The 12643-nt window shown below is 44.8% G+C and overlaps 1 protein-coding gene across 1 annotated transcript in view; it reads right to left on the bottom strand.

Moving 5' to 3' along the window:
• The window catches only part of FOXK1 (forkhead box K1), a 56199-nt gene that overhangs the window by 9526 nt on the left and 34030 nt on the right, over positions 1 to 12643 (bottom strand). The window contains exons 3-8 of the mRNA XM_030958000.1: positions 9647 to 9803; positions 8239 to 8385; positions 6324 to 6517; positions 5035 to 5201; positions 4079 to 4360; positions 1735 to 1959 (exon numbers count right to left, since the gene is read on the bottom strand). Coding sequence (XP_030813860.1) covers positions 1735 to 1959; positions 4079 to 4360; positions 5035 to 5201; positions 6324 to 6517; positions 8239 to 8385; positions 9647 to 9803 — 1172 coding nt within the window. The remainder of the gene's footprint in view (positions 1 to 1734; positions 1960 to 4078; positions 4361 to 5034; positions 5202 to 6323; positions 6518 to 8238; positions 8386 to 9646; positions 9804 to 12643) is intronic.

The following is a 12643-nucleotide window of genomic DNA, read 5'->3' on the forward strand; positions in this document are numbered from 1 at the left end:
ATCCCACTTGTAAAAGGGGCAGGAAAAAGTTTACCCTAGACAACCACATGTGTTCCCATCAGAACTGGGATCAGAACAAAGGAATTTTTGGCTTCCAATCTTGTATTGCACTAATGACACAAGGTCTCACCCTCCCATTAATAAAAGTGGTAAGGAAAAAGATGATTTAAGTAGCAACCCTCTGTAAAAATGTCTACAATCCCTAGTTCCAGACAGAGAATGTGCTTACACACTGACTTTGGCACACACCACTGCTTGGAAAACAAAACACATGCAGTTTTTGGACTCTGCATCAATCAGAGAGGAAGCCAAAGGGGACTCAGGAAACAGCACATCCTCTGCCCTCCAGACTCATTTGCAAAGGATGGAATGACTGAACATCAGTGCTGTGTTCACTGCTAAATGCATGAAAAAGGAGCCCTAGGATAAATAAACAAAGCCAATAGAACAAAGGCCCTCAAAGCCCAGTAACTTCTACCAAGGCATGAGAAGAAAGCTGTAGAGTATCAAGAGGATGAAGGGAAAAAATAGGGTATAGATGAGGGCAGACAGCAATTACAGCTTAGTGACTTAGAGAACCTAAATCATGCAACTGAAGAGAAGTTAACTTAGTACAGATGAGAATCAAGAGACTCAGGCTGTGTTTTGTGAACCAGAAAATTTACTGCCACTTACAAAAAAACTCAGATGCAACTGGAATACTTCCCACTTTAGTGAGAGTTAAAAAGTTTGGTGAGATTAAAATATTTTAACATAAAAATGTTAAATAAAAAACTATCTGATTCTGTATTAGACAAATGCTAATGCTGGTTAGTAGAAGCTTGACCTATCTCATCTATTAATATCTTCTAATAATTGCACAAAACCCACATCACTATAATTTTTTCATAGTTCCAATAAGATTCTTGCAATTGAAGTGCATGCCAGGTGATAACTGCGAAGAGATGTGGCAAAAAATTCTGTAGAAACATTCCTACCTTCATGAAAGGCATCCAAAGCCCAGCAGTGCCCTTCATTTCAAACTCCCAAAAGCACCAGCCTGAGGCAGCAGAAGTGCTTGGCCTCTCAGAGAAAAAAGCCATAAGAAACCTGGATATTCCCATCCCCATTTGAATAAAATCTGAGGTGCTGAGCAAGCAAGAGGAGGCTGCCAAGACATGGCTTGTATGGAATTTCAAAAAACTATGCTTGACAAATGATTAGAACACATCCTGTGTATACAAAAATCCTACATTCATTCACCTGGTGAAACAGATCTTGTTTCTCTCAGGCTCTAAGACTGTAAGATGGGAAAGTATGTTATTTTCTTTTTTACTCTATCGAGTCATGTTTCACAAGATCTAAAGAGCACCATGGAAATTTTATTATTTGGCACGCTGCAAGCAAAGGCTGTTGATCAGAAGAAAATAAATGAAAACAGGCTCTCCACAAGAATCACTAACACTTTCAACAAGTAACCTCAAGAGGTAGAGAGTCTCAGTACTAATAACTGCATAGCCAAGGGCAAAGGAAGGACAGAGAGCAGGGCTTTTCCCCCAGGAAAGGCAGCAGAGGTGGACAGAAGGGAACCTCCCACTCATTTACAGCTCTGGAAGTGGAAGAATTGCAATATCTTTGAGCTGGACACATAGAATAACTTGATACACAGAAACAAGAGGAGAAAACCCTTGCAGCTTTACCCCCTGGCTGTGAGCTGGGGGAGCAGGGGCAGGCAGGGGCTGGGAGCAGACCCACCGTAGGCGCTGCCGGCGATGCTGTTGGTGGGCACGGCGTGTTTGCCGTTCTGGGTCACTGCCCGCACTGGGAGCTGGTGCTGCCCCAGGGCCACAGGGGCTGCCTGCTGCAGGATGGTGACAGTCTGACCAGGGACACCCTGGGCCATCTGGCTGGCCACTGTCTGGATGACACGGCTGGCCGTGGGGATGGTGGCAAACGCGATCGTTGGCTTCTCGTCCATGCCTGCGGAAGGGCAGAAAGAACAAGGATCAGTCACCGCCCTGGCTTACAGGCAGGTTTTATTCTCATTAACGCTTTAGCAGGGATACACACCCCAGGATTACAATACCTCAGCACCACAGAAGGTCAGGGATGAGTATTTGGAAACATTAAAATATTCTCTATTGTACATTTACTCTATCAATATTAAAAACATTTTTCTTACAGCATGAGCCGCAAGAAAAATTGAAAAAAATCAAACCCATCAGTTTGACCTTTTGCCCTAAAAAGGCATCACCTCCCTTATTGGCACATCACAGCTGTGAAATGGACAGCAAGCACTGCAAATCTCATAGCTTACTTTGCAATTTCAAACAAACTGGCCTGACTTTCAATACCACACAGCAGGATAAGGCATTAAGATCTTAAACAATGCCTGGAGCCAAAAGTCTGCAGCAGCTTGCTCTCAGACCTGCATGGAGGCTGATTTACAAGGAGGTCTTCCCACAATTGCCAGCTTTTGCTGTGGAAGTACAGGAAAAAAACAGGATGGAGAAAAAAATAAAAAAGGAGAGCAGAGTTTCTGGACAGAGGTAACTGCTTGAGAGCACTAAACCACTTTTCTCACTTCCCAGGATAAGTAACGGGTCAATTCAGCAGGTATGCCACAGATACAGGACAGCATCCTGCCAGGCATGCAGGATAGGAGAGGAACCACTCTTCCAGGGGCTCTGTGGGTCTCAAAGGACAGAGGGCAGGAAGCACAATCTCATTAGTCCTGTAGGAAAAGAAGGCCTCTCCCATTTGAACATTTGCACACAACAAGAGGAGTTAGATGGGATATCAGCACTGAGGTGAAACCTGCAGGCAAGCTGATGGGAATGGGGAGAGAAAAGGCAAGGAAAGCAAGGAGTTCAGGAAGGAAAATACAGCAAACAGGGAAAGTAGAGACTGGAAAAGGACACAAGTGAGACAAGCAGGGGAAGAACAGGCAACAGCAAGAATCAGTGAATGAAAGAAGGGAGCAGGTGACAGGCAGCTGCAACTTAGTGCTTCAGGAACATGTATGGGATCCAGACAGGAATTTCTAGAGAATGCAAGTGAAACTCAAGCAAGATAACCAGTGCTGAACTAAAAATGCCAGGGGTCCTGCTGCTGCAAGAGGGGAAGCTCTTTGTCATTTTTTCCTTCCCTTAGAGAGAGAGACCATTGTCCCTCTGCCCACAAAAAGCAGTCAGAGAAACCAGCTTTGCTGCTGCTACAACAGACACTGACCTTGTAGCACTAACACCTTCTGAAATGGGGAGCAGACAAGGTGTTGTCTAGATCACAGCAAGAGAATATTTAACTCACTAAATCCCCCAAGGCTGGAATTTCCAGCTTAGGGACAAAAAAAGGCCTTTGTTCTAACTGGTTTTTGAAGATTGCTTTAATGGGGCACTGCCTGCACTTCCAGAAGCACATGCTTTCCTCTAGGAATCCAGGCCTGCAGAAAAGAAGGGCTCAATCATTTATTTACAAAGCCATCCTGAAGCAGAGCTGCAGCCTTTCCCAGGCTCTCTCTTTTGGCTGGAAAGTGCACATGCTTTCATAGCCAACACACAGGCATAATACTGGTATTGGGGATAATTACAAAAGCATGGAGACACAGGACAAAGGGGAATGGCTTCAAACTGAAACACCAGGTATAGATGAGATATTAGGAAGCAATTTTTTCATGTCCAGGTGGTGAAGCCCTGGCACAGGCTGGCCAGAGCAGCTCTGGCTGCTCCATCCCTGAAGTGTCCAAGGCCAGGTTGGATGGGGCTTGGAGCACCCTGGGATAGTGGGAGGTGTCCCTGCCCATGGCAGGGGGATTGGAATGAGATGATCTTCAAACTACCCTCCAGTTTAGATCATTCTATGATTCTATGGTAATAAGCAAATTTTAAGCAGTGCACTTTTTCTCAGGCTCCAAAGGCTGTTAGTTTTGTTCCCCAGGCAAGGGAACACAGTTGTCCTGCTCTCTAGTGGAGACAAAAAATGGATGAGCTCTCATTTGGTTAAGCTTTACCTGGAGAAACATCTTCTTTAATGGCTCAGTGCCCAGTGAGTGAAAACATTCAAGACTTATTAGCAGAGTAGCAAGGGAGGTGAACGCTACCTCGGTGGTCAGCAGCTAAGTCCAACACTGCTCCTGCAGCTTCATGAGCTCCTCCTGCTGTGCCCTGGTTTGTGAGGATGTATCCATTGGCAGAGTTTGCAGAGGAGGTCACCACTCGGACCATGGTGACAGTGGGGGCTTGCTGAACGACGTGGATTGCGTGGCACGAGGGCTGCTGGGAAGTCACTATGGATGCTGGCATGTAGGCCACTGGTTTGGCCACCAGGGTGGATGGTCGGGGAGGAACAGCCATAATCACTGGCTGGGCACTCACTGGAGATCCTGAACAGAAAAGAGAAGCACATGTTAACAGGAGAGGCAAAAAGATCCCCATTTATTTCATCTGTGCACTTCCAATATACTCCAGTGCTGCACCATTAGCAGGAATGAAGGTAGAAACAAACAAAAAAAATCAAATCTTCAAAAATACCACCCTCAAACTTCTCCTTCCTAATGTACAAAAAACCCTACTTGTCATCTGAGCACATTTCTGTGAATAAAAGCCATAATAAACCTAAGAAAATACCCCAAACCAAGCTTTCCTTAATGAGCTTTGCCTTCCAACCTCACCCTACACCCCAGGCCAGCACAGCTGACAAGCAGATATTTACCAGGTCCTGGCCACAGCACCAGAGCTTGGTGTAGCCAAGCTGATCTTATCCAGAGGGTGGTAAATGAGAGCAAGTGAGCTGCGTGTTGCCATGGCTACTCTGCTGTCAGATCTTTACAGCCACCTAGCTCAAGGTTAGATCAGCTGTCTCTACACGTTCTGCCCCTCATCCAAAGAGGAGTCAGAAAAATGGTTTGAAGTTGTACTTGCACCATCAGTCTCCAACAACAAAGTGAAAAGGGAGTCCTGGATCCTCCAAAAAAACACTCAGAAGCATTCCTGTGGTGTCCTCAGCATGGCATGTGGGCCATGTGAACAGGCAGGCTCTGGAACAAGAGCTACTCACCAGGTGCACTCTGGGAATAGCGATACTCTGGAACTGAGGCCAACTTTGAGCCAAAGTCGTGATCGTGTGGAATGGGTGAGCCCTCCCGTGACAGGCACTCTGGAGTCTGTAGGCCACTAGAGTGAGGGGACAGCAGGCCAGGGTGAGTAGGGGAGGCAGGAGCACTCCTGAAACACCAAAACACAGCGTTGGCAAGTGCAGATGTATTTTGACCACGAGACAGCAGAGACCCAGAGTTTTGTCCAGGAGGAGGATTCTCTAGGAAGGACAGCCTTTCCTCCACACCACCCACTGCAGTCCTGCTGGGAAGAGCTGAAAGGTACACAGGGACCCCACAAACACTCCAGCTCCAAATACTGTTGTGTTATTCCTCGCTGAAGAAAAGTGGACCCTTCAGAGAAGGGTTAACATTTCATTGTTAGACCAGCTGCTGACAGAGAATCCCCAAATGCTGCACGCTCAGATCAGTTTTATAACTTCAAGTAATTCCCAAAGAACCTATGTCAGAGCTTGAGAGTGACAAGGAGAAGAAGAAAGATGCAAGCAGAGGCAAGTGTCTGGCCCTGCATATGCTTGCAGAGCATTTGCTTCCCCTTCTCCCTGCTGCCTCCCTCCTCAACCACTTGGTTCCCACCTCTTATCCCAAACACGTGAGGAATTGTACATTTATTTAATGACAAACCAGAATAAAGAGCTGAAAAATTCTCCTCCTGTTTCCCCCACATTCTAACAAAGAAAATAGGAGGTGTGGGAGGAATGTTCCATGAAATTGCTACAGCTAGTGCTGAATTCCGAGTCTCCTCACAGCTACAGGGCTCAAAGAAGCTGTCATTGCACAAAGGCAGTGGAGCTGACTGGAGCAGCCACACAGAACTCCTGTTGCTTCACTGCTGACAACCACCATCAACCTGATCTCCCTATAGGAGAGTGTTTTAAATACCACAGAAGTTATTCCCACTATGATCTAATCCACATCTAAACACAGCCTCCCTGAAATCAGAGATTGGCATCTGAAAACACTCACTCCAGTGACAACTGCTTTGAATTTCTTTGAAATGATGCCAAACCTGATACGTTATTTGATGCATTTTTGTAGTTTGCTTCTGGATTTTTTTTTTTGTTAAACACTTAAGAAGTCAGAACAATTTTCAGATTATGCCTCGGGACTAACTATATCACCTCTCAAACTATAAACAGAAGCAAAGTATACTCACTGTACTTCAGGAGAAGTTTTAGATTATTTTCTTTGTAATGAGTTTGGCAGAGAGATGAGAGGAAATTGAAGTTACCTGGAGGAGAGAGGCCCAAAAGGTGTTCGGAAGCAGGACACTCCTCTTTGCCTTCTTTTTCTAAATGCTTGTTCTACAAGTTTGGCTTCAGAGGCAGGGTCAATCCTCCAAAAGGAGCCCTTTCCAGGCTCCTCTTGGGAGCGTGGGACTTTAATAAAGTAACGGTTCAAGGAGAGGTTGTGCCGAATGGAATTCTGCAGGAAGCACAGGAATGAGGTGATTATTTTGCCACGAAGTAACAAAGACAAATGAGTTGCACCACACAGCTTGGAAAAATAAATCCACACTGCTAGAATCAGTGTTGAAGGTAGAAACAAGTCACTCAACTCACACAGCTCCAAAGTCACAGGAGAACAGCAGGAGAAAATCTGGGGGGAAGTGTCAGAATTTCTCCTGACCAAGCTGAAAGATGGGTTTGCTTGGTAACAACCAATACTTAAATACATCTGGAGCCAGAGCAGTGACTTCTCTGTGGAAAGCCATGAAAGCAGAGCTTTTGCTGAGGCAGGGGGAAATCACTGTAAACCACATCAGAACTCTCTCAGAAGACAGGCTTTATTCTTGGCAAGTGGAAAAAGTTGCCTGAGCCTGTGCTAACTGCTCACCTGCCAAGCGATTACCAGGGTGCCGAAACATGCCCTAGAGGACACTGCATCTCACAGTAATCACAATGCAAGGCAGCCAACATGCCCTCAGCCAGCTCTGGGAGGAATCCATGAGCTCTGTGGCACTCTGCAGCTCTCTGGATGATGACAAGACTGTTTATCCTTTCCATTGTAACAGCCCATCTCTTACAGGGTATAATGGTGCCTTTTGGGCTGGGGAAGGGCTCAGCAAGCCTCCATGTGCACAAACTCATCCCTCTTCCACTTTTAAAACAAAACAGAAGCTTTTCTAGCAGGTTTAGACAATCTCTTCACTCGTGAAGGCCTACAATGCCACTGGAGGGGAGAGAAAAAGGCAACTTCCCTCCCTGCTGAAATGCAGCTCTCTGAAGAAGGATGCAGCAACTGGTTCACAAAGCACAACTCTGCTGAGCAGGTTAGGGCAGGAAGTGAATTCCACAATTAATTAGAACTGCAGGGAAAAGCCAGGGAGGCAGAAATGTATTTATTCCAACTGCACTCAAAGTGCACCAAGCAGTACTGCTCCTGCCAGTTGCACACAGTGAAATCAGCAGCTGCAAGAGCCTTTGCAGCTGTATTAGTGTATTACATTCAAATGCCAACACCCATGGCAGAGGTGTGATGCCAAGAAAAAGTCTGAAAGCAGGTGGAGTTGAGGTTCTTGAAACTTTGGAAGCAGCCCTCAAGTGAACATTGAAGTTTGATTTAGTATGTGTTAACTACATTCAAACTCTCCTCTGAAGCTGGTCAGGTTTCCTTGAGTACCACAAGGAGTCCATGGACTCCCAGTTTCCCAAGTTCCCACTCAAATTCAGAACTTGCAAACTGACTTAAGCAATGCAGTTGATACACTGGGAAAACAAAACATCTGTAATGGTTTAAGGTGCTATGATTAAAAACTAGAGCCTCAGTTTTAGGCTGGATATCCTGCTTGGAGAAATCATGTCAAAGATGAGGTGAAGGATTAAGCAAGTATCTGGGCAGAGGAGTGACTGAGAGCAAGGATGTAGGAAAATAAAATACAAAATGAAAGACACATGACTACAGCATTACAAGAGGAACTAGAGAGCCCAACAGTAACACGCTACATTGCCCTGCAAAGTATTCAAAAAAAACCCCAACAAAACTAATCACCCACAAATGAACTAGTCAGCTTGTGTTAAACAAATTCACTCTGGGAACAGTCAAAGCAGCTCTATTCCCAGTGCCCCAAATCTTTAATAAATGCATTTCAAAGCAGATAAGCCATGTCAAAGTAGTTTAAAAGCTTGTCAGTGTCAAGAACTCACCTGCCAGCCTTTGTCAGCAGTCCTGTAATATGGATAATGCTTGGTGATGTGGGCATAGATCCCACTTAGTGTTAATTGCCTGTCCTGTGCTGAAGATATAGCCTGCACAATTAGCTGAGCATAAGAATAGGGTGGCTTGGATTCATCCTAAGCAAGAAAAAAAAAAAACAAACAAAAATTTAGTCACTAACAAAGAATTCCTACGCTGCAGTGTACCACAACCTAAATTTAAAATGCACATTGGGCTGTAATTTTCACTGATGCCAAGAGAGCAGCAGGGCAGCTAAGAGAGCATCAGCTCTCCCACTGCTGTTTTATGCTGCCACCACCCCATTCTGCACAAGCATTTGTGTTCAAACAGAGCTACAGGGCTGAGTCAGATGAAACTATCTCCTTCCATCTCCCCACAAACACACATAAACTCCAACTTCAATCTGATTCCATTCCCCACTGAATTTCCCACACATGCTTGCACCAGCACAAGGAAAGGGGTCAAGCCAGGGAATTGTAATCAAGAAATAGAATATAGGTACATTCACTGCCTTTTGTGTTCATGAACTAGAGCCTTCAGCCCAGCTACAACTCCACTCTGCTAGAAAGGTTTGAGGCTGTATGTTATCAGCCCTCCTCCCAGCAACAAGCCCAACATGAAACCTGATCCCATCCCTTCCCTTCTCCAGCAGGATTTGTTTCATTCTAGGAACTTTAATTTGTTTGCTAGATCTCGTATTTCCAACTCTTCCATTACTCCAACAACCCTTCTTGTCTCAAGGGAGAATTAAGTCTACAAAAAAAAAAAAAGCCACCTAGTAGTGTGCTCCTCCACCCAATCCCAAATCAGGTGGTTTTGGATACGGAACTTTTAACTTTGATCTGAAGATCAGCTCACCAAAATTACATTTTATCACTCTAACTAAGTTATTTTTTAATCTAGATTCCACTTGCCACTCTCCTCGTTTAACGCCTACTTGACAGGCCTTCATGTTTGTTTTAAAGTCTGACTACAGACTTCTCATGACAAGGATCTGGTTTCTTCTTCCCCTGCTTCTGTTTTCTCCAACTGTGTTTTGCAAAATACCATTAATTAAAAGAAGAAAATGAGATGCTGAATTTTATGTGCCTCTTTATGGGATCTTGATTTATCAAATAAGCAAAAATATTATTCTTGCTTAAACACTTCAGTGAGTGATTTGAATACACTTCAGGCAGCTAAGCAAGCAGAGACTACCACTAAGCCAAGCACAGTTGGAAGGAATGACCTCCACCCCCTGCAGGACACTGTACACAGCACCCTTATGGCCAGGATGTTCTTAAACCCCTTTAAACTCTAACCAGGACTAGCAATAAAGCCCCAGGCTTTAATAATCCTCCCAAGGAGCAGTGCTGGGTAAGTAATGTTTGTGTGAACCTTTGGGCTGTCCCCGCCAGATGCATCTGCCTGCTGCTCTGAGGCTGCCTTTGCCGCATACTCTGCTGCCAGCTGCAGATCCGAGGTAATGTTGTGAACAAAACGATATCCTGAGGATCCAGCACCACGTGGACTGGCTGGGCAAGAGTTGGGAACACTGGAGAGGCAAAAAAACCAAAAATAAATACAGTTGTTATTTCATTTATTAGCAAGGCACGCAGTTGTTACTCTCGAAGGTACAGTAAAGCTCTCTGGTCATGGAGAAGCAGATGCAATGGCCTTACTTTTGCCCCTGTGGCTTATCCAAAGCCCAGACAGATTGAGAAAAAAATCCACCAGAGATAAAATTGGAATTTCTACAAAATCCTGACACTCCCTGCCATATACACTTCCTGTAATCACAACAGAGCAGCGTTTCAAAGTATTAAACAACTCCTTTGTGTTTAGAGAAGCACTTCAAACTTCAAACAACATACAGTGTATGAAGGATGAATATTTGAGTAAATGGATAGTTTGTTATTATGACTTCTTAAGGAACAACACACCAATCTCCTTGTAACACAGACCATAGTTAATCAATCCTTCTAAGAGACAGTTCTACAGCATCAGAGCTAAAGCACCCAGAGCAGGGATCTGCCATGAAGGTCCCTGACACCACATCTGAGCTCCACAAGGCCATTCCCTGACACCAAACAGCTGGAGACAGGCGTTTCCTTGATTCACCCCACACCCAGCAAAGGGAGCTGCACTCACTGCCTACACACAGAGGTAGCCCAGCATCAGTTCTGGCTGGAAAAGGCACATTCAGAGTGGCAGGGCCACCACAAGATGGCATTACAGGAACGGTGACTGAGCACCACAGGGTGTGAAGGGTGATAAAACGCTACAAACACATAAAAGGGGGCTATAATTTGCAACATCACTCAGGCACACAGAAATGAGTGCTACAAGATGAGAACTAATTAGAAAGGCTTGTCTAGGGATCACACGTCCTTGATTTTTAGGGTTGGAAGAATCAAAGAATGGTTTGGATTGGAAGAGACCTTGAAGACCACCTTGCTCCAACCCCCTGCCTTGGGCAGGTACACCTCCCACTGGACCAGGTTTATCCTAGCCCCATCCGACCTGGCCTGGAAGGGTGGGAGGGGAGGGATGAGTCTGGGAGCTGAAGTTCCCTTTTTCTGTCTCTCCCTGTCCTGTGCTGTCCAGAATTGAGGGATTCAGTGCCAGAACAGCAGGATGCACAGCCAAATCCCAGGATTACAAATGTCTTCTAGGAGCAGAGAAACAGTAAACAAGAAAGCAAACCAATACACAGAAGATTTACATAGCAAAACAAGCAGTTCAAATTGTATGAAAAGATGCAAATTGAAGCTCACAGCTGGAACTAGAATTCAGTAAAACTGGCATAAACAATCCTCTTACTGGTGAAATGCCCAATAACTGACACAAATGCTGACACTCATCACAGCACTGCACCAAATTCTGTATGAAAAAACACTGAACATGGTCCCTTCCTCAAAAGGTGACTGGCTGGATGGCTTCCCCCACACAGACACAGGGATGGAGAGGAAGCAGTGAGACAACCCTTGTTTGCTCAGTGGGCAATACCTTGGGTGCAGGAGCAATTTGTCAGTGTAAGGAATGAGCATTTCCTACCACAGTCCAGCCTGTAAACGGAGAAGTGCTGCTACTCCTTGTGGTGTCCCTGCAAATGGCTGCAGTGCTGAGCTCAGCACAACCCAGACTGGTTTCTTTTAAAAGTGAATTACAGAATGGGGGAGCTGGGGGCAGAGAAAAGGCAGCAGAAATATCCAGCAACAACAAACCCTTGAAACAGGGAACCCAAGCTCACTCTTGGCCCATATAGCAGCCTTGTACAGCACCTGGTAACCCTTCCAGTGCCCACCAATAGTCGTGGGCATTTGTGGGTGATGCTGTTCAAAAGCACAGCAGAAGGTAAAGCTTTCAGGTAGTGCAAGGTACAAAATGTTGATGAGCCCATGCTTATAGATCTCCCTTTGCCAGAGATAAAGGCATTTCTTGCCCAGCCTTTCAAAGAGCAGAGACCTATTTGTGCAGGAAAATGAATGAAAATTTCCTACTCCAAGCTTTGGAAGTGGGTAATACTAAACCACAGAAGACACTCTTGATGTCTTAGTATTCGCATGAGGAGCTGGTGTGAATTTAATTATTCTGCTGTCATTTTTCCATAGCTTCTTCACATACACACTTCTTATAATGTGCAGATAATTACAACTGAAAGCCATTTTCATACATGAAACAATGACAAACTAAAACCACAGTGATTCTTTTTGTGTTTGGCACCCGAGCAATTATTGTAACACAAGGGCTAGAAGTGGAATAGGATGAAACAGTTTCCTGATTTTGTTATTTGTCTGCAGAAATACACAAACAGCAAACCACAGAGACAGCAGCCAAAACTCAGGACAAAGATATGGAAGAAAGAAAAGTTCTCCAATAAATCCATGCTCTGCAGAGCTGCATTTCTTGCTTTTTCTTTTCCTTTCTAATAAATACATAAATAAAAATAGATAAAAGAATTTATTCCTTTATTCAAGATCAGCAGAGCAAGCAGCTCAGTTTTTGCCTCTCCAGCTGTAGCGTTTGAATTTCAAGTATGATCTCTTGCTTAAAAAAAAACAAACAAAGAAAAAACCAAAGGGAGAAACCCATTCCTTGCAGGGCTGTGATTCTCTGGAGTGTTGACAAAGCCCCTCCAAACTAAAGTGTTAATAACTTGTAGAAAAGCCAGGCTCTCCCAGCAGATATTCACTGAAGAACAGGATCATGATCATCCCCTAAAGAAGCAGCTGCCCCCTGGGACAGCCACAGTGATACCAAAGATTTGGAAGAGATACTAATCTTTTATCAGAATGAAGCCCTTTTGTCCAGGTAGATCTGCTTCCTTTCAGCCTAGATCAATGATCAAATCAAGAGATGTGGGGACAGAACAAACACCAGGTTCAGGCACTC

The sequence above is a fragment of the Camarhynchus parvulus genome, chromosome 14, assembly GCF_901933205.1.
Source record: "Camarhynchus parvulus chromosome 14, STF_HiC, whole genome shotgun sequence".
Lineage (NCBI taxonomy): Eukaryota > Metazoa > Chordata > Aves > Passeriformes > Thraupidae > Camarhynchus > Camarhynchus parvulus.